Here is a 23,361-nt window from a genome sequence, read left to right on the forward strand (position 1 = left end):
GCAGCCACAGGTGAAGCAACTCAAACTAGTTGCATCTTGGGTGATCTGTCTGGGGAAGATGGATGTGTGTGTGTGTGTGTGTGTGTTAGTCACTCAGATGTGTTTGACTCATTGCAACCTCATATACTGTAGCCCACCAGCCTCCTCTGTCCATGGGATTATCCATCCAAGAAAACTGGAGTGGGTTGCCATGCTCTCGTCCAGGAGATCTTCCTGACCCAGGAATCGAACCAGGATCTCCTGCATTTCAGGTGAATTCTTTACTGTCTGAGCCACCAGGAAAGCCCAGGGAAGATGCCTGAACATCCAAGACAGGTCTGGAGCTTGAACCCCAGCCTGTGAAGAATCTGAGGGGGGAAGTAGTGAAGCAGGGCACAGAGGGAAGAAAGAGGAACTCCTGGTGGCAAGTGCCCTGACCCTATGAGAGGGGCAGCACCCAGGGCTCTAATGCCAGTAAACTTCTCATTAAGTAAGGGTCTCTAAAAGTAACTATTTAAATGCTTCTGGTAAGAAACCTTGTTCTCTGTATCTAATGTAAATTACTTGGGGGGAAATAGACTCATAAACTTAGTGGGGGCAAATAATTTTTATCTAAAAACCCAAAGACTCCAGCAGAAAAATCATCCCCACACTGGTCAAGTCCGTTTCTGGCAGACAGTGACTAAAATAGCAAGGATTTGTCTGGGGAGCAGATTGCAAGAATGAAAATGAAATAAAGTGTGCTTCTTCACAAACAAAGCATTGGCCATCATGCTAACCAGCGTTTGCTTATGAGCTGTGGTTCTATTTGTCTGCAGTGAACAAACACTAGCAAATTTCATTCCCATGATGGACTTGGACCCACAGCGGATGTCCTCACGTAGATGTGAATCCTACTGGGAGATCTTCATTCAACTGGAAACCATCAGAGGAAGAAAAACTCTCTGCCAAAGGCTCCCTCCAACCCATGTCACCTCAAGCACTTGGCCAGACTTCACCAGCATCTAAGTTTATCATATGAAAATAAAAAGAATTCTTCTGGATAAAAATATGACTGTGCCCTGCCAAGACAATTCATCACTAGTTTGTTGACACACATTTACAGCTAACTGAAAGGCAGTTTATTATTTCTTTGGGCAAGTGGAGTTTCTTATTATGGTGAAACAATCCAAAACAGTGTTTATAAGCTAACAAGGTATTTTTATTGCCTTGGATCAGGAATAAAATTAAGAGATTTGCTGTTTTGTTTCCTCTATTACTTTCTTTAAATGAAATTCACAGAACAAACAGAAAGCCTAGCTTCATTAACCCATGACAGAGGAAAAGTGTCATATCTGAAAAGAACTTGGGAAACTTTTCAAAATTTCACACAATTTTTGCAATGTATTACAGTGACAGTAAAAGACAGAAACCAGGTTTGATTTAAAGTCACAGAGCAGCAACACATAATGATATTTTACACAGAAAATGTACTTCCTATCTTCAGAAGAAGAAATAGAGGGATGGCAGGAACTTTCAAAGGGGAAAATGATTGGAAATTATCTTTAAACTCCAGGCAGACATGCACATTGCTGTGTCTGACAGTAATGCTAGCTGAAATATAAATGAATCTCATCAGAAAATAGGAGAAGGCAATGGCACCCCACTCCAGTACTCTTGCCTGGAGAATCCCATGGACGGAGAAGCCTGGTAGGCTGCAGTCCATGGGGTCGCTAAGAGTCGGACACGACTGAGCGGCTTCACTTTCACTTTCCACTTTCATGCATTGGAGAAGGAAATGGCAACCCACTCCAGTGTTCTTGCCTGGAGAATCCCAGGGATGGGGGAGCCCGGTGGGCTTCCATCTATGGGGTCGCACAGAGTCGGACACAACTGAAGCGACTTAGCAGCAGCAGCAGCAGCAGCAGCAGAAAATTGGTAAAGTGATTAGAATAAAATAGTTAAACCATTATGTCTTTGGCTTGTCAGGAAACTTGAACTTCTGAGACTCAAAAAGATAGAGGACTGAAAAGGGACTAAGAGTTACAGACCAGGCCTATCTGTTCAGAGTTAAGACCGCAAAGGAGATGGTTCTAAAGGGAAATGATTGTGTGAAAAGAATCAGGTCTACACTTAGAAGAATCAGGTCTACACTTTTAAGGACTGAGGTTTGCTTTAAAAGGTCTCAAGTGCCAAGGTTTATGCTGAATGAGACAAAATGCACCATGTCCCTAAAATTACAGAACACAACACAGTGGGCACCCTTCCCGTGGTGTCAGCACCTGATTTACCCACAACTGCCCATCTGGAAGGTAAAGCACATCAAGGAGGTATCTCACCTGCAAATGTCACCCCACACACACATCCGGACACCCAAGAGACGTCCCTTTCACAAACAGAACACACTTCTGCTCCAGGAAAAGGCTACCCAAGCAACCTTGAGAGAGTACATGGCTGCAAAACAAAAGTCTTTTGTCAATTCACAGCTCTTTCCAGTCAACTCTGGTTAATAATTATCCTCTAGATATTTATCCTTCTTTCAGAGTAATCAAGAATAGCAGCCAAAATGCATGGATATCAAGGGGAAAGGGGGTGGGGTGGGAGGAGGAGAGACTGGAGTTGACACATATACACTACTGATTGTTGTTTGGTCGCTAAGTTGTGCTGACTCTTTGCCATCCCATGGACTGCAGCCCGCCAGGCTCCTCTGTCTGTGGGATTCTCCAGGCAAGAATACTGGAGTGGGTTGCCATCTCCTTCTCCAGGGGATCTTCCTGACCCAGGGATCAAACCCGAAACTCCTACATTAGCAAGTGGATTCTTTATCACTGAGCCACCAGGAAAGGCCCACTATTGATACTATGCATAAAATAAACAACTAATGAGAACCTACTAGTATAGGGAACCGTACTCAATGCTCTGTGGTGACCTGAACGGGAGGGAAATACAAAAGGGAGGAGATATATGTAGAGTTGACTCATTTTGCTATGCAGAAGCTAATACAGCATCGTAAATCAACTATATTACAATAAAAATTAATTAACAAAGAATAGTGGCCACTATATATGAAACATAATCTTGATTGAAAATGCTTTATTACTAAAAACACTAACCATCATCTGAGCCTTCAGTGTGTCATAATATTTGCAGTAATAACATCAAAGATCACGGATCACAGATCACCATGACAAATACAATAAAAATGGAAAAGTTTGAAGTTGTGTAGGAATTACCAAAACTTGACACAGAGACAAGAAGGGAGCAAATACTGTTGGAAAAGTGGAGCTGATGGATTTTTTGATGCAGGATTGCCGCAGACCTTCAGTCTGTAAAACACACAGTATCTGCAAAGTGCAATAAAGTAAAGCACAATAAAGCTAGGTATGTCTATAATTGCTTCCATAATGTTTCCATTTGTTATAATATATTCCTCAAAACACTCCTTTAAAGGCAAGTATTAATCTTTTCATTTTTCTGATGAGAAAACAAGTTTAGAGAGATTAATTGATCTTGCTCAGGGCGAAACTGAGTGAGATTAGTAGACAATAGAAAGGATATTTGAACTCAAGTCTGTGTCTGAAAGATGCCTCATTATTGCATTACTTTATTCTGACTCTCCGGTGGGACAACCCAGAGGGATGGTATGGGGAGGGAGGAGGGAGGAGGGTTCAGGATGGGGAACACATGTATACCTGTGGTGGATTCATTTTGATATTTGGCAAAACTAACACAATTTGTAAAGTTTAAAAATAAAATAAAATTTAAAATAAAAAAAAATCAGTATGATGAACTTTTAATATACAATCTTCTGTTAGAAAGCATTGGTAACAGGGATCTGAATGCTCCTTCCCAGGAGAGGGTGGCCAGTCTCCAAACTGGACGGCTGCTGCCGATGTCCTGTAGAGTGAGGTGTGGATGGTCCATACCAGCTCGTGCCTGGTATGAGGTTTATATCTTTTCTGCCAGGCTGAGCTAGATTTGATGTTGATAATAGGGTGTGGCAAGAGGCAGCCATTCATGGGCATCCTCAAATTGGATTTCAGAGAGCTGGTAAGCCTCAAGTGGTTAAGACAGGAAGATGAGAAGAAGCCCTTTGTTCCATCTCCTACCACTCACGTGCTCTCCTGACTTTTGTAAGGACCCTAGGGACTGCATCAGGCCGGCCTGGATAATTCAGGACACTCTCACCTCCAGAGCTGCAGTGTTTATCTCACCTACAAAGTCCTTCTGCCGGTATAAGGTGACAGTCTCAGATTCCAGGGATTAAGACGCGGACACGGAATGGGGAGATGATTCCCCCTACCATGGGGAACAGCTGAGCACACTTCTAATTCAGGCACCAGAACCCAAGGAGAACACCACATCCGCTCTCGCAAATGGGTTAGGACAAGCAGACCACGCCCCCGTCATTCAGTGCTCATCCCCACACAGCTTGTCCTGACTTCCTAACCTAACCCTGCACATCGGTGTGTAAGGCAGACTGTGTGTGTAAAAGCAGGTGTGGCAAACAGTAAAGGAAATCTTGATTGAGCTCCTACTGTGTGCCACAAAGTGTTTGGGCACAAAGGATGCAGCAGTGATGGAGACAAAACCCCTGCCCTCCTGGAGAGCTGGTTCTAGGAGAACCGTGTTCCAGGATCGCTTTTACTACCACCAGCTATGCATGCCTTGACTGAGATTCACATATTCTGTATGTCTCCAAGGTAAAGATGTGGAAAGTATTAACATTCATGACTTCCAAGATGACTGCCTGAGATAGGACTGCTAGCTCAAAAATGTTAACTCTTATTGTAAAAAATAAAAAATAAACATATCTTAAGAGGTGAATTTTTAAACACCCTGGTCAAGGGTAGAAAAGAATATTTAGAAACTTGAAAAAATCCTGTAGACAATTACTACTTGGCGGCAGATGAGGGTCCCAAAGAGTGAGACACAACTTAGCATTCAACAACAGAGTGAGTGAAGGGAGGGATAAATTGGGAGTTTGTGATTAACATATATGCACTACTATATATAAATAGATAAGCAACAAGGACCTCCTGTATAGCACAGAGAACTATATTGAATATCTTGTAGTAACGTATAGTGGAATAGAATCTGAAGAAGAATCTATCTATACTTATGTATGTATAACTGAATCACTTTGCTGTATACCTGAAACATTGTAAATCAACTATATGCCAATAAAAACAGTTGATTAATGAACTAAATTATGAAGAAGGGAAGGTGTTACCTCTTTTAGTTTCAACTTTATAACTCAGTTTCAGTTCAGTTCAGTTCAGTCGCTCAGTCGTGTCCGACTCTTTGCGACCCCATGAATTGCAGCACGCCAGGCCTCCCTGTCCATCACCAACTCCCAGAGTTCACTCAGATTCACGTCCATCGAGTCAGCGATGCCATCCAGCCATCTCATCCTCTGTCGTCCCCTTCTCCTCTTGCCCCCAATCCCTCCCAGTATCAGAGTCTTTTCCAATGAGTCAACTCTTCGCATGAGGTGGCCAAAGTACTGGGGTTTTAGCTTCAGCATCATTCCTTCCAAAGAAATCCCAGGCCTGATCTCCTTCAGAATGGACTGGTTGGATCTCCTTGCAGTCCAAGGGACTCTCAAGAGTCTTCTCCAACACCACAGTTCAAAACCATCAATTCTTCAGTGCTCAGCTTTCTTTATAGTCCAACTCTCACATCCATTCATGACTACTGGAAACACCATAGCTTTGACTATATGGAACTTTGTTGGCAAAGTAATATCTCTGCTTTTCAATATGCTATCTAGGTTGGTCATAACTTTTCTTCCAAGGAGCAAGCTTCTTTAATTTCAGGCCTGCAGTCAACATCTGCAGTGATTTCGGAGCCCCAAAGGAATAGTCTGTCACTATTCCCATTGTTTCCCCATCTATTTGCCTTGAAGTGATGGGACCAGATGCCATGATCTTAGTTTTCTGAATGTTGAGTTTTAGCCAACTTTTTCACTCTTCTCTTTCACTTTCATCAAGAGACTCTTTAAAGTTCTTCACTTTCTGCCATAAATTTGGTGTCATCTGCATATCTGAGGTTATTATATTTCTTCTTGCAATCTTGATTCCAGCTTGTGCTTCATCCACTCCAGCATTTCTCATGATGTACTCTGCATAGAAGTTAAATAAGCAGGGTGACAATATACAGCCTTGACATACTCCTTTCCCAATTTTGAACCAGTCCTTTGTTCCATGTCCGGTTTTAACTGTTGCTTCTTGACCTGCATATAGGTTTCATAGGAGGCAGGTATCCCATCTTCTTAAGGATTTTCCACAGTTTGTTGTGATCCACACAGTCAAAGTCTTTAGTGTAATCAATGAAGCAGAAGTAGATGTTTTTCTAGAATTCTCTTGCTTTTTCCATGATCCAATCAACGTTGGCAATTTGATCTCTGGTTCCTCTGCCTTTTCTAAATCCAGCTTGAACATCTGGAAGTTCACGGTTCACGTACTGTTGAAGCCTGGTTTGGAGAATTTTGAGCATTACTTTGCTAGTATGTGAGAAGAGTGCAATTGTGTGGTAGTCTGAACATTCTTTGGTATGCCTTTCTTTGGGATTGGAATGAAAACTGATCTTTTCCAGTCCTATGGCCACTGCTGAGTGTTCCAAATTTTCTGGCACATAACCTGTGTCTACTGTGCATCAATTCTTATTTGGTCTCCATTCCTGTCTTAACATCCCCTAAATCTTCCAAAGGGGTGCTTCTCAAACCTGAGTGCATATAAAATCATCTGGGAGGACTTCCCAGGCAATACAGTGATGAGGGCTCTGCTTCCACTGCAGGGGGCACAGGTTGATCCCTGTTGGGGGGACAAAGATCCCACATGCCATGAGGCAGGACCACAAATAACATAGAACAGAATAGAATAAAACCGAATAGAATAGAATTTTTTAAAAAGTCATCTGGCAATCTTTCTAAAAGTCACAGTCCAGCTCAGTAGGTGGTAGATATGGCCTGAAGGACTGCATGACTGACCTGCTGTGTCTTTACACAATGAGATTTAACCCTCAGAAGGGAACATGCCAGGTTGGCAGTTTCTAAACTGTGTACCATTGAACTGTTGCCTCTGCAGAAGAACCTGATGCCGCAGGTTGGTGAGGGAAGGGCAGTTTCATGCCAGCATTATTCTAGGCTGCTCCACTTTTATCTGTTTTCTTTTTGTTTCATTGTCGCTGCTGCTGTTGTTGTTAAAGAGCTTTTTTATTGCTTATTTTATATATTAGAACGTTGTGTAAAATGTCATGTACAGAAACATATGCATTAATTCCTTGATGTAACAACAACAAAGCCCAAAAATCAGTTGAGTTTGAATGATCATGAGCTTAATTGCAAAATTATTTTGGCATTGTTTTTGAAGAAGGAAAATTAAATACCCCACTCTGCATTATCTACATCACATTATAAAAACAATCTTGGAATGACACATTGAGAGCATAGGATAGATACTTTATTAGTGATCTTTGCCTATTAGGTAATACCAGATTTTCCTCAAATATGTTTAATAGATTAACTGACCCCTTACCATATCATTGGGCTAATCACTAAACTAAGAGATATTATTTCTATATCTACAGTCAATACAATTAAGCAAATATTCATTGAATGCTAAGTAGGACACAAGAGGGTTAAGTCATATTTTCTGTCTTCAAAGTGATTTGCTTTCTATTAGGAAGAATAAAATGACTTACCATAAAAAAAAAGGAAAGGATAACATAAAAAGAACAAGTGTGCAGAATGCAAAAGAGAAATGGGATGACCATCTGGGATGGTCTACTTGGGATGACCAGGAAGACTTTAGGAAGGAATCAGTATTGGAAGTGAATCTTCAAAGGTTGGCTAGGATTTCTCCTGTCACAAATGGGGAGAGAAAGAGTTTCTGGGGAAAGAAATAGACTGAGGAAAGGAAGTTAGAGAAATAGAGGTATATAGAGGGCAAGATGTATGAGACAGGATTCAAATAGGGCAGGAGAGTTGCAGTGAATGTTAGGGAATCTGGATTTGCAGTAGGAATTGGGTCTCACATAGTTGTAAGAGGAACCTGGAATTGAGGACCAGTAGGAGGTTGTGGAGTGGTCAGTCTGAAAACCAGGCACATCAGCAGCAAACTGGTCAGGATGGGAGTTCCTAGGATGGGGAGCTCCCAAGAGAAGAACCACTGGGAAGGAACACAGTGGAGGCATGATTTCCATCCTGTGGAATTTATTTTTAATTAGCTCCCAAAGGCATCATTACCAGTGACATGAGAGTGATGCTGTGCAAACTTGGGTTGAAAAGCCTGAGACAATCCCAAACTATTCAACCCAGCCTGGGAAAACGTCCCTTGGCAGGGTGTCTTAATCCATTCATCCTTGAAATGTCTTTATTTAAGAAGAGAGAACTCTCAGGGGAAGCCTGTTGTGCTGGTGTTTTAGAGAGGGGTTAGGGTATGCTGGGAATGGCTACTCCAATATTCTTACCTGGAGAATTCAGTGGACAGAGCAGCCTGGTGGGCTACAGTCCTTGCAGTGGCAAAGAGTCAGACACAGTTGAATGACTGACACTTTCACTCTGGTGTACTGAGACATGCTCCCCCAAGCCTACAGGGCTGTGTGCTGGCAGAGAGCTCCTAGGTCCCCGTTGTCTCCGCTCACAAGCATCTCTGGGAGTGGACCTAAGAGGGACCCTAGCAGAGTGAGGACTGGACCAGCAGCCTTTCCAGTGCAAGCAGCAAGCAGGAGGAGTTACAGTCAGTCATTGCTATGTCCCTACCGTGCAGTGAATCAGTGCTGGATGCTCCAGCACCTGGGTATCTCCTTCAGCCATCAACTGTCACATCATTGCTGCCCATGATGGACAAGGGGCCTACAGAACCACTGAATTCATGTCCCAGATGCCCCCGGAGCATAGCAGGCAGCCCTAAGTGTCCTAGCAGGGATGGGAGTGGGGACAGAGAGGCAGACAAAATTCTTGGCAGGAACCACCTAGGCAGTGGCTCTCAGCTTTTGCTTTTCACACATTTGTAATTTTTCTGTGGGTTTGCTGCTAATTTGCTGCTTTTCCGATTCAAACTAGCTTCAGGTAATATCCTTAAAGATGCACCCACATTCTGAGAATTAGAGCCTCAATGTTACTTTGAAATTCTGATACAGAACAGTTCAAGTAGATTCAAAATCCATTAACAGTAAAAACAATCTTAATGTTACATCTCTGAGGAGAAAAAAGGAAGATCTACTTGAAATACAATTTCAGCTGTTACAAATTCTTTACTGGAATAGTTGAAAAAATGGCTTTAATATTTTAAGTCTTATATCTACATGAACAAAATTTTCCTTTGATGGTGACCATCAAGGATGTGAAGAGATTACCATCCTAAAGTATCAATCAGGAATTAAATATAACCATTGAAAGCAAGTAACTTAATGTTCAAATGTTATACTCATGAAATCAAGTACAAGTTTCTCCTCAAAAAGATATTTTGAAACTTTAAGTGCATTCATTATTTAATATCCATGAAGAATATAGTTATATAAAATAAGCGTAATGGATCTTTTCACTCAACATGATATAATTTGCCCCCAGATCTCCTCCTGTTTACTCCAATGTAATGTACATTATAATTTTGGAGTGTTATATGTATTCCGTGATGTTAAAAATTAGATGGTCATCCTTAAAAGGCTTAAAACAGAACTACTATCTGATCCAGCAATCCCACGCCTAGGCATATATCCAGAGAAAACCATATTCTGAAAAGATGCTTGCAGCCCTGTATTCACAGCAGCACATTCACAATAGCCAGTACCTGGAGGAAACCTAAATGTCCATTGACAGAGGAGTGGATAAAGAAGATATAGTGTATATACACAATGGAATATTACCCAGTAATTGAAAAAAGAATGGAATAATGTCATTTGTAGCAACATGGATGTACCTAGAGATTATCATACTAAGGGAAGTAAGTCAGACAAAGACAAATATCATATCACTTATATGTGGAATCTAAAAAAAATGACACAATGAATTTACTTACAAAAAAAAGTTGGACTCACAGACATGGAAAACAAACTTATGGTTACCAAAGGGAAAAGGTAGGACGGATAAATTAGGAGCTTGGAATTAATACGTGCACACTACTATGTATAAAATAGATAACCAACAAGGACCTACTGTATAGCACAGGGAGCTGTACTCAACATTCTGTTGCATAACTTATATGCAAAAAGAGCTTGGAAAAGAATAGATACATGTGTATGTATAACCAACTCACTTTGAAACTAACACAACATTGTAAATCAACTATACTCCAATATAAAACTAAAATTTTTTAATTAAAATTTCAAATTGTAATAAAAGACTATTCTTAAGAGTAAAGGTTAGGACATTTTCAGGGCCAGAGAGACACAAATGAATCCTGCTTCTCTAATTCTGCATAGCCCAATATTTTACCCCAACAGGTTGACAACATTAGAAAAGATATTGACCAATGGGACTCCTGGATGAGGACTCCTGTGCAATTACACATCTGATCCAAGTTCATCCAATACAAATGGTGGCGAGGAGTAGCTAATAATTCATTCTCTCAGTATATCAGTCTTCCTCTGAAGATCTATTACCTTCATTTCCTTAATTTTTTAAATTGGAGTATAGTTGATTTACAATGTTGTATTACTTTCAGGTGTACAACGAAGTGATTCATATGTATATATAGATATTTATATAGATATTGATATATATGATGTATATATATTCTTTTTCAGATTCTTTTCCATTACACATTTATTACACGATACTGAATATGGTTCCCTATGATACACACTAGGAAGTTTATTTATTTTATATATGGTAATGTATATATGTTAATATATACGTTAATGTTAATGTTATGTTAATATGTTAATCCTAAGCTCCTTATCTTTCCTCCTCTCTCTCCCCCATCTCCTCTTTGGTAACTATAAGATTGTTTTCCTTGTCTGTGAGTCTGTTTCCATTTTTAAATAAGTTCATTTGCATCATTTTTTAGATTCCACATAAAAGTGATATCATAATGATATTTGCCTTTCTCTCGCTGACTGACTTCATTTCACTTAGTATGCTAATCTCTAAGTCCATCCATGTTGTTGCAAATGGCATTATTCCATTCTTTTTTATGGCTGAGTACTAGTCAATCATATATATGTACCATATCTTCTTTATCTATTTATCTGTTGATGGACATTTGGGTTGTTTCCATGTCTTGGTTATTGTAAATAATACTTTTATAAACTTTGGGATACATGTACCTTTTTGAATTTGAGTTTTCATCACTTCTGGGTATACGCCTAGAAATGGGATTGCTGGGTCATATGGTAGCTCTATTTTTAGTTTTTAAGGAAAGTATACTGTTTTAACAGTGGCTGTACCAATTTACATTTCTACTGACAGTGTAGGAGGGTTTTCTTTTCTCCACACCCTCTCTGGCATTCGTTATTTACAGGCTTTTTGATGAAGACTAATTATCTTAACTGAGTCCTTTAAAATTTATAGATTTCAGCCTAGCACCTGTTATACAGGGTGAAGTATGTCAGAAGAGAAAAACAGATACTGTACCTTAACGCATATATATGGCATCTAGAAAAATGGTAGTGGAAACCTATTTGCAGGGCAGGAAGAGAGATGCAGATGTAGAGAACGGACTTGTGGACACAGCAGGAGAAGGAGAGGGTGGGATGAATCAAGCAGCATTGAAATATATCCATTACCATATGTAAAGCAGACAGCTAGTGGGAAGTTGTCGTATTAACACAGGGAACTCAGCCTGGTGCTCTGTGACAACCTAGAGGGGTGGTATGGGGTTGGGGGTGGCTCAAGAAACAGGGGACGTATGTATACTTATGACTGATTCATGCTCTTGTATAGCAGAAGTCAACACAATATTGTAAAGCAATTATCCTCCAATTAAAAATAAAAGAGAAAAAATTGCAGATTCGAAACTGCTTTTAAGAAGCTCCACTGGCTGGAACAATACATAGCGCAGTAGAAAGGGGAGGGACTGAGGGAGGAAGGAGATGTGGGGTGTCCTTCCACAATCGGAGGAATAGAGTGACAGCGTGGCATCAGAGGAGGGCAGGCATGGGAGACAGAAAATCGGTTCTTGAGGCACTCTGCAGACAGCATCGTCACAGCTTGGGTGTAAGGGATTAAAAAAAGTTGGACAATGTCAAATATGACTGAAAGCTAGATTCATGAGAGGATGGTAAAATAGAATTAAGGAAGAAAAAAGAAGAGCTGGTTTCAGGAGGAGAATGATGTTTTGGAATGCAGACATGTTGAATTCAGGTGGCAGAGGGAAGCACCACAGAATACAGAATTCATCCAGAATATAAAATATTCTTCAGAAAATGAGCAAAACATGCTCAAATATACAGCAGCATTTTCAAACAGAAGGAAGAGCAAGTTGAATTATTAGTAAGTAACTCAGACAATAATAATTCAGGTAAAGGTTTTGAGATTCAAAAAGTGTGTTCTGTGTTTTGTGCTCTTCCTCTGGACAGGCTTGTAAACGGTTTTCACTCCCCGGACTGTACTTGTGGCCTGTGACTACCTCACAAAGGCAACATGCAAAGGCACTGAGAAAGTTGTTGGCCTGTGATATGTTTAAAATGCTTTTTCATATCTAAAACCTTTTCCATTTCTAGTATTTCCTTAAAATGGAAAGACAGATGCATATATGAGCTACAAAATACAAATGGTATCATAATAAAAAATGAAATAATGCCATCTGCACAACATAGATGAAACTAGAGATTATCATACTGAACCAAGTAAGTCAGAAAGAGAAAGACAAATACCAGCTGATATTATTTATACGTGAAATCTAAAATATGACACAAAGGAACCTATGTATGAAACAGAAACAGACTCACAAACTAGAGAACAGACGGGTGCTTGCCAAGAGGGAGGGTTGCGGGGGAGGGGAGGATTAGGATTTTAGGAGTAGCAGAAGCAAACTATTATACAGAGGATGAATAAACAACAAGGTCCTACCATACAGCACAGGGACCTATATTCAATATCCCATGATAAATCATCGAAAAATATGAAAAAGAATGTATATATATGTATATATATATATATGTTTAACTGAGTCACTTTACTGTACATCAGTAATTAACATTGTAAATCAGCTATACTTCAATTTAAAAAAGAGTTTACCTTTTAAATATAGCAAATAGTCAGAATAATAATATTAGCTCTGAGCAAATAACACAGCACTATGAAGGAGAGAATGTGCCTCTCTCAAACGTCACCTCCATGAACTGAGAAGTAATCAAACAGTATGTTAGCTTCCTTATTACAGACCAGTGTGAAAATAATTCACCATCCTGATGAAGATCAGTCGTTGGGAAAATGGTAAAATAAAACCTTAAGCAATTATGCAAAATCTCCTGACTGCACTGCAGACATAATAACTAAGTGTGAATAAAAGTCCAGCCTTACTGAAGTGTGAAGTATGAAGAAGAATCTCGCTGGTGTGTTTACAATGGCACCGAGGGAAACATCCTTCAACACGTACCCTTGACCAGACAGATGAGTCCAGGAGGCACAATATGATGATCCCTGTCAAAGCCTTTCTCTCTAGGGGTTTATACTGTCCCAGAGAAAAAATGAGTGCAAATTTCTCATGAATTGCAGATACAGTACATAGTCTATGAGACATAAAACAAGCAAGCAATACTTCATTGTTGAGTTGAAATTGTAGACTGATGAGTACAATCTTCTTTTTCAGGTATTGGACTATTCAGAAGGATAACTGTGCTTTCTTTGGGAAAAAAAATATGGAACAAGACAAAAAAAATACCCGTTAGGACAGTACAATAGTTTTTCCACTTTTCAGTAACTCTAAAAGTAGGTCATAGAGTTCGGGAGAAATGAAAGAGAAGACTGATAACTGATAAATTTGATCTATTTTGTATGTTCCATGATTTGTCATCAGAAAAAATAAACCAATAATGTATAAAAGTTTTTTGCAGTTTTATATTTAGTAGAAAACTGTGGGGTGATTTTTGTATTTACTTATAATTTGCATGTAATATATTGCACAGATTTTAAGTTTTTGAGTTTTAATAAACATATGCATCTGTATAACTGAAATGTATACATATAACTGTGTGTGAAAGGGCCCCACACATAGTTGAATGCTCTGCTCTTACTGCTGTCTTGAAATTATTACTAATTTCGTCTTTGAACTTGTGTTTCATAAATCAAGTCTGATTAGAAGATACGGGAAGACATGCATCTGTGGTTCCTTGCTGCCCCATTGGCATATGGCCTTTGCAAAGCCCCACAAGGACAAAGTTCCAGGGGACAAATGATTAAGTGGGAGTTCAGCTCAGCAAGAAGTGTGAGGGAATCATGTTACCTCTAGGAGTGAAGAAATGTGGGCACCACAGTCTCAGAGGCCACAATTCCGACATCAATCAGAACTTGCTTCTTGGGACCTCCCTGATGGTCCAGTGCTTAAGAATTTGCCCTGCAATGAGGGGATGCAGCTTCAATCTCTAGTCAGGGAACTAAAATCCCATATGTTACAGAGAAACGAAGCCCATGCAACATAACTAGAGAGACTGCATGCTGCAACACAACTAGAGAATCTATGCGCTGCAAGGAAAAATCCCGCATGCTGCAGTTAAGACCCAACACGGTCAAATAAATACATAAACATCTTTTTTTAAAAAAAGAACTTGCTTCCAACACAGGAAGAAGAAACAATAATGTAGGAAACACTAATGACCAAGGAAGGAGATGTCATACCTTTTCCTAGTTTCATGACTTCCTGCATTGACCAACCACTTAAGTTTCCAGTGATGCTGTGAAAGGAAACAGGAGAGAGGGGTACCTTATTCATCAGTAAGTGAAATGTACAGAGCATTAGTAAAATGTTCATGAGTCAAGAAGTGAAATTAAAATGGTTAAATTATTTTTGTGCACCATTTCCACTGTTTGGGTAAGAATACAAGACATATGCATATATGAGCTACAAAATACAAATGGTATCATTTCAGTTATTCTGCATACAAGATAAATGTTCTCTTTGCATTTAAAACTGGCACTGTGCAATGTAAAGATGAATAATAAATTTGAATATTGAATGCTAAATTTTAATTTAGCCATTTTAATTGTTAATTTTTCTTTACTTTGAACCACATTAAATAACAAAAGTGCCATGATAGTTTAAATGACCATGGCAGAAAGAAAAAGCTCTACATCTTAGTACCTTCCAGGGTACTTTTTCCTGCTCTTTGTACAATGTCTCCGCACTTTTGCTTTGCACAGGGCTATTGAAATTATGTGGCCAGCCCTGCTGCCCCATAAACAGAATTCATAATATTATTTCTTGAGTGTCTTTTTAGTTCAATATAGGTTTTTATGAGATACATACATGTTGTATGTGTAGCAGCAGTTTATGTCCTCCTGTTGTTAGAGAGCATTCCATTGGATAACCATTACATTCCCTGTATATATGGACATGAGTATTATTTCAAGTTCAGAGCTAGTAAGAATAAAACTGCTGTGAGCATGCTTGTATAAATCTTTTCATGGATATATGTTTCACTTCTCATAGACAAATACCTAGGAGTAGAACTGCTGGGTCATTAAATATACATATACACAAATACACATGTGAATATGACAGGTACGACAAAGGATTTTTTAAAGGAGTACAAAGGTTATTTACCTTCACACCTTTACTATTCTGATTTTTTTTATGTTTTTATTGAAGGATAATTGCTTTACAGAATTTTGTTATTTTCTGTCAAACCATTCTGATTTTTTAAAACATTGACATTTTCCCTTGTTTGCCTCACATTGCTTCTTTCGAGGAGTAAAACATCTGTTACAGCTAATTTTCTACCCACAGCTAGGTTCCCAATAATCCCAGATGTAACATGAAACCAAAGTTGGATCATGCCATTTCAAACATATTTTATGCAAGTACATATCCAAAAACTATAAACTATGTATACCTTTTGTAAATATGATAGAATTTATGTAGGAATGGTATCACACCCAACATATTATTCTGTAGCTTGCTTTTCTTCACCTAACATTACTGAGACTCAGCCATTTTGCTTACTTTATATTTCATCTTTCCCTTTAACTAACCCTTTCATTGTTTGCAGTTACCATGAGGTTTTGATGCTGCAGTCTATATAGATACATGATTGTTTTACATTGCTAGTCTCTTAATTTCAAAAACATTTCAAATATCCTGTATTTGTACACTCCTCATGATTGCTGGTCTTTTGCTTTTTTTTTTTAGTTTGCTTGGCTCTGCAGGCTCTTCATGGCAGTGCACAGACTTTCCCTCTAGTTGTGGCAAAAGGTCTTCCCTAGCTGCAGAGCATGGGCTCCAGAGCACACGAGCTTAGTAGTTGCAGCGCATGGCTTAGTTGCCCCATGGCATGTGGAATCTTAGTTTCCTGACCAGGGATCAAAACCATATCCCCGGCACTGGAAAGCAGATTCTTAGCCACTGGACCACCAGGAATGTCCCACAATTGCTGGTTTTGGTATCATATTTGTGTGTGAATGTATTTACATTCTACCTTCACTGGATATTTACCTTTACCAGTAAGACTTCCCATTTTGTAATGTTCTTGTTTCTAATTGTGGACTTTTCTTTTTTGCCTAGAAAAGTTCTTTTAGCATTTATTGTACACCCAGTTTGGTGGCACTGAATTCTTTTAGCTTTTGCATGTCTGTAAAGTCTTTTATTTTTCTGCCAAATCTGAATGAAAGCCTTGCTATGCAGAGTATTCTTGATTGTAATTTGTTTTTGTTTTTGTTTTTTTTCCTTTTCTCACCTCAAGTATATTGTGCCATTCCCTTCTGGCCTTCAGAGTTTCTGCTGAAAAATCAGTTAATAACCTTAAGGGGATTCCCTTGCATATTATTTGTTGCTTTTCCCTTGTCACTTTTACTATGCTCTAGCTTTAATTTTTGTCATTTTGATTACCAGCTGTCACAGTGTGTTCCTCTGTGGGTTAATCCTGCCTGGGATTCTCTACATTTCCTGGACTTGGGTGACTGTTTCCTTTTCCATGTTAGGTTAAGTTTTCAGCTATCATGTTTTCAAATATCTTCTCAGGCCCTGTCTCTCCCTCTTCTCCTTCTGGGACCCCTATGATGCAAATGTTGGTGCATTTAATGCTGTCCCAGATGTCTCTGAGACTGTCTTCATTTCCTTTTATTCTTTTTTTCTGTTCCATAGCAGTGATTTCCACCACTCTGTATTGTCTGCTCACTTTATTCTTCAAAAGCAGTTGTTCTGTAACTGATTCAATTTGGTGTATTTTTCATATTGTATTCTTCAACTCTGTTTGATTGTTCTTTATGTTTTCTAACTTAAAAAATAAAACTTCTTATACATTTTTGTTTGCACATCCATTTTTTCCCCCAAGTTTTTGGATCAAATTTACAATCATTACTATGAACTCTTTCTCAGGTTGGTATTGTTGTTCAGTACTAAGTCATGTTTGACTCTTTGCAGCCCCATGGACTGCAGCATGCCAGGCTTCCCTGTCCTTCACTATCTCCGGGAATTTGTTCAAACTCGTATCCATTGAGTCAGTGATGCCATCCAACCATCTCATCCTCTGTTATCTCCTTCTTCTCTTGCCTTTAATTTTTCTCAGCATCAGGGCCTTTTCTGATGAGTTGGCTCTTTGCATCAGGTGGCTAAAGTACTGGAGCTTCAGCTTTAGCATCAGTCCTTCCAATGAATATTCAGGGTTGATTTCTTTTAGGATTGACTAGTTTGATCTTCTTGTAGTTCAAGGGACTCTTAAGAGTCTTCTCCAGTGCCACAGTTCAAAAGAATCAATTCTTCAGAACTCAGCTTTTTTATGGTCCAACTTTCACATCCATACATGACTACTGCAAAACCATCGCACTGACTCCATGGACTTTTGTTAGCAAAATGATGTCTCTGCTTTTTAATGCATTGTCTAGGCTGGCAATAGCTTTCCTTTCAAGGAGCAAGAGTCTTTTAATTTCATGGCTGCAGTCACCATCCACAGTAATTTTGTAACCCAAGAAAATAAAATCTGTCTCTGTTTCCACTTTTTCCCCCCATCTATTTGCCATGAAGTGATAAGACCAGATTCCATGATGTTAGTTTTATGAATGTTGTGTTTTAAACTAGCTTTTTCACTCTCCTCTTTCACCACCATCAAGAAGCTCTTTTCTCAGGTATTTTGGCTGTCTCCATTTGACTTAATTGTTCTTCTGGGATTTTATCTTGTTCCTTTACCTGGAACATATTTTTATGCCATCTCACTTTGTTTAAATTTCTATTTGTATTTTGATGTACATAGTAGTTATGCTTACTGAAGGCCTGAAACCTAATCATAGGAGTCCTGAAAATACCTTTTCCCCTCACATCTTACCAACAAATTACTTAAAGTTTATTTGCAGCAGTTCATTTTACCCAGTAAATCATGTTTGGGTAAGAAGAAAAAAATTACAAGAGACACTAAAAAGCAAAAAAAAAAAAAGTCAGTTTGAAAAGACAGAGCAAGTATCAGAACCAGAGTGAGATATGGCCGGAATGTTGTAGTTATCAACCCAGGGAATTTAAGGCAACTGTTATTTATCTGTTAAAGGCTCTAATGGAAAAAGTAGAGAACACATGAGAGATGGAAATTCTAAGAACCAGAAACAAATGCTAGAAACCAACAAGACTGCAGCAGAAGTGGAAAATGCCTTTGATGGGCTTGTAAGTAGACTGAACAATAGACTGGAGAGATGTCTACCAGACATCTTACTGGAAATGGCCAAAGCTGAAAAAGAACACAGTGTCTGCTCACAAACCACAGTGGTTTTAATCTAGAAATCAATAGAAAAAACAGAACTGAGAAATTTCAAAATACATGGAGATTTAACAACACACTTCTTTATAACACATGGTTGAAAGAATAAATCTCAAGACAAATTTTTTAATATTTTTAACTAAGTGAAAATGAAAGCACAACTTGTCAACAGTTGTGGGATGTAGCAAAAGTAATGTATGAAAGATATTTGTGTCTTTTTTTAATGTATGTATTAGGAAGAATATTTAAAATCAATCATCTGAGTGTCTACCTTAGAAAACTAGAAAAAAGTGAGCAATTAAATACGAAGTGCTCAGTCACTCAGTCATGTCCAACTCCTTGTGACCCCATGGACTGTAGCCTGCCAGCCTCCTCTGTCCATGGAGTTTTCCAGGCAAGAATACTGGAGTGGGATGCCATTTCCCTCTCTAGGGGATCTTCCCAATCCAGAGATTGAACTCATGTCTTTGTGTCTCCTGTATTGGGAGGCAGATTCTTTATTATTAGCACCACTTGGGAAGCCCAAAAAGTACATAGAAGAAAAGAAATAATAAAAATTAGAGCAGAAATCAATGAAAATTGAAAACAGAAAATCAAGAGAGAAAATCAGTAAAACCAAAAAAAGTAAATAGAAGGTATACTGATTGAATAGGAAGATACAAAATGTCTTTGTTCATTTTGGAATATCTAAATCAACAAAATAATTCCTGCAATGAATAAGCTATTATAGCAAAGTTGTAAGATACATGGTTAACATACAAGAGTCAATTATTTTCCTATATATTGACAATGAACAAGTGGAATTTGAAATTAGAAACATAACACCATTTAATTAGCACCCCAAAGATAAAATATGTCAGTATAAATCTAACAAAATATGTTCAAGGTCTATATGACAAAATTTATAAAACTGAGGAATGAAATCAGTTTTCATTTCTGAAGAAAGAGAACTAAATCTATGGAGATGTATATCATGTTCATACATAGAAGGATGTAATATTGTTAAAATGTCTGCTCTTCCCAACTTATTCTATACATATAATGCAACTTCAATCAAAATGCCAGCAAGTGATTTTATGGACACAGACAAATTGATTCTAAAGTTTGCATGAAGAAGCAAAAGACCCAGAATAGCCAAAATAACACTAGAGAAGAACAAAATTAGAGCACTGACACTACCTAACTTCAAGACTTCCTATATAGCTACGCAATCAAGTCAATGTGAAAGAACCAATTGGTATTGGTGAAAGAACAGACAACAGAGACATGGAACAGAATGGAGAGGCAATAAATAGACTCACACATGTACAGTTGACTGACTTCTGACAAAGGAACAAATGCAGCAAAGATATTCTCTTCAACAAATGGTCCTGGAATAAATGAACATCAAAATGCAAAAAAATCTAGACACAAACTTTTTACCCTTCATGAACGTTGAATGCTAACTCTAAATATATCATAGACCTAAATATAAAATACAGAACTATAAAAGTCCTAGAACAAAACATAGGAGAAGACTTAGTTTACCCAATACAACACCAAAGCCATGATCTATGAAATAATTGATAACCTGGTTTTCATTAAAATTTAATCAAAATAAGATCCTCTTTGACCCACCTCCTAGAGTAATGAAAATAAAAACAAAAATAAACAAAAGAGACCTAATTAAACTTAAAGGCTTTTGCACAGCAAAAGAAACTATAAACAAGATGAAAAGACAACCCTACAAATGGGAGAAAATATTCCAAATGAAACAACTGACTAAGGATTAATCTCCAAAATATTCAACAGCTCATGAAACCAAATATCAGAAAAACAAACAACCCAATCAAAAAATGGGCTGAAGACCTAAACAGATACTTCTCCAAAGAAGACATACAAATGTCCAACAAACACATGAAAAGATATTCAACATCTCTCATTATCAGAGAAATGCAAATCAAAACTACCATGAGGTATCACGTCACACCAGTCAGAACGGCCATCATCAAAAAAATCTACGAATAATGGTGGCTGGAGAGGATGTGGAGAAAAGGGAATCCTCTTACACTGTTGGGGGGATGTAAATTGATATAACCACTATAGAGAGTAGTGTGTGCATGTGTGTGTGAGTGTAGTCACTCAGTCGTGTCCAACTCTTTGTGACCCCTTGGACTGTAGCCTGCCAAACTCCGTTGTTTATGAGATTTTTCAGGCAAGAATACTGGAGTGAGTTGCCATTTTCCTCCTCCAGGGTGCCTTCCCAACCTAGTGATCTAACTCATGTCCCCTACATTGCAGGAGGATTCATCCCATTCTGGGCTCCCCTGGTGGCTCAGATAATAAAGAATCTGCCTGCAATTCAGGAGACCCAGGTTTGATTCCTGGGTAGGGAAAATCCCCTAAAGAAAGGAATGGCTACCCACTCCATTATTCTTATCTGAAGAATTCCATGGACAGAGGAGACTGGTGGTCCACGGTCCCTGGGGTCACAAAGAGTCTGATATGACTGAGTGACTAACACTTTCATTTCACTTTCTTTACCCTCTGAGATATCGGGGAAGCCCATATAGAGATTCCTTTAGGAAAACTAGGACTAAAACTATCATCAGTCAGTCAGTCAGTTTAGTCGCTCAGTCGTGTCCGACTCTTTGTGACCCCATGAATCGCAGCACACCAGGCCTCCCTGTCCATCACCAACTCCCGGAGTTCACTCAAACTTACATCCATCAAGTCGGTGATGCCATCCAGCCATCTCATCCTCTGTCGTCCCCTTCTCCTCCTGGCCCCAATCCCTCCCAGCATCAGAGTTTTTTCCAACGAGTCAACTTTTCGCATGAGGTGCCCAAAGTACTGGAGTTTCAGCTTTAGCATCATTCCTTCCAAAGACCCCCCAGGGCTGATCTCCTTTAGAATGGACTGGTTGGATCTCCTTGCAGTCCAAGGGACTCTCAAGAGTCTTCTCCAACACCACAGTTCAAAAGCATCAATTCTTTAGTGCTCAGCTTTCTTCACAGTCCAACTCTCACATCCATACATGACCGCTGGAAAAGCCATAGCTTTGACTAGACGAAACTTTGTTGGCAAAGTAATGTCTCTGCTTTTGAATATGCTATCTAGGTTGGTCATAACTTTCCTTCCAAGGAGTGTCTTTTAATTTCATGGCTGCAATCACCATCTGCAATGATTTTGGAGCCCCAAAAAATAAAGTTTGCACTATTTCCACTGTTTCCCCATCTATTTCCCATGAAGTGATGGGACCGGGTGCCATGATCTTCGTTTTTTGAATGTTGAGCTTTAAGTCAACTTTTTCACTCTCCTCTTTCATTTTCATCAAGAGGCTTTTTAGTTCCTCTTCACTTTCTGCCATAAGGGTGGTGTCATCTGTATATCTGAGGTGATTGATATTTCTCCCGGCAGTCTTGATTCCAGCTTGTGCTTCTTCCAGCCCAGCGTTTCTCATGATGTACTCTGCATAGAAGTTAAATAAACAGGGTGACAATATACAGCCTTGACGTACTGCTTTTCCTATTTAGAACCAGTCTGTTGTTCCATATAACCCAGTAATCCCCCTATTGGACATATACCCTGTAGCAACCATAATTGAAAATGATACATGTACCCCAATGTTCACTGCAGCACAATTTACAATAGCCAGGACATAGAAGCAACCTAGATGTCCATCGACAGATGAATGGATAAAGAAGTTGTGTTACATATATAGAGTGGAATATAACTCAGCCTGAAAAGGGACAAATTTGAGTCAGCTTAAGTGAAGTGAATGAAACTAGAGCCTGTTATACAGAGTGAAGTAAGTCAGAAACACAAAAACAAATACTGTATTAATACATATATATATGGAATTAGAAAATGGTACTGATGGACCCATTTGCAGGGCAGGAACAGAGACACAGATGTAGAGAAGGGACCTGTAGACACAGTAGGGAAAAGAGAGGCTGGGTGGAATTGAGAGAGTAGCATTGACGTATTTTCTCTTTCTTTCTTTAAAGTTGCTCAGTTGTGTCCAACTCTTTGCGACCCCGTGGACTATACAGTCCATGGAATTCTCCAGGCCAGAATACTGGAGTGGGTAGCCTTTCCCTTTTCCAGGGGGCCATCTCAACCCAGGGATTGAACCCAGGTCTCCTGCATTGCAGGAAGATTCTTTACCAGCTGAGCCACCAGGGAAGCCCGGGAATACTGGAGTGGGTAGCTTATCCCCTCTCCTGCAGATCTTCCTGACCCAGGAATTGAACCAGGGTCTCCTGCACTGCAGGTGGACTCTTTACCAACTGAGCTATCAGGGAAACCTGCATTGATATGTATACATTACTAAACATAAAATAGATAGACAGTGGGAAATGTCTGTAGAGCACAGGGAACTCAGCTCAGTGTTCTGTGATGATCTAAAGGAGTGGGATGGAGGTGGGGTGGGAGGGAAGTTCAGGAGGGAGGCAATATATGAATCATTAAAGATGCTTCACGTTATTATATGGCAGACACCAACACAACGTTGTAAGGCAACTATCCTCTAATTAAACATAAACTTCAAATATAAAATAAAATTTTAAACTTCTGCTT

General features: G+C 39.1%; 1 protein-coding gene across 1 annotated transcript in view; it reads left to right on the forward strand.

Annotated features, from left to right (window-relative positions):
* Window positions 1-2,176: 2,176 nt before the first annotated feature.
* RXFP1 (relaxin/insulin-like family peptide receptor 1) overlaps window positions 2,177-23,361 on the forward strand; it is a 214,307-nt gene continuing 193,122 nt past the window's right edge. Inside the window, exon 1 of the mRNA XM_010836108.1 lies at window positions 2,177-2,270. Within this exon, the coding sequence (XP_010834410.1) occupies window positions 2,177-2,270 (94 nt within the window). The remainder of the gene's footprint in view (window positions 2,271-23,361) is intronic.

Source organism: Bison bison, unplaced genomic scaffold (assembly GCF_000754665.1).
Source record: "Bison bison bison isolate TAMUID 2011002044 unplaced genomic scaffold, Bison_UMD1.0 scf7180017864060, whole genome shotgun sequence".
NCBI lineage: Eukaryota > Metazoa > Chordata > Mammalia > Artiodactyla > Bovidae > Bison > Bison bison.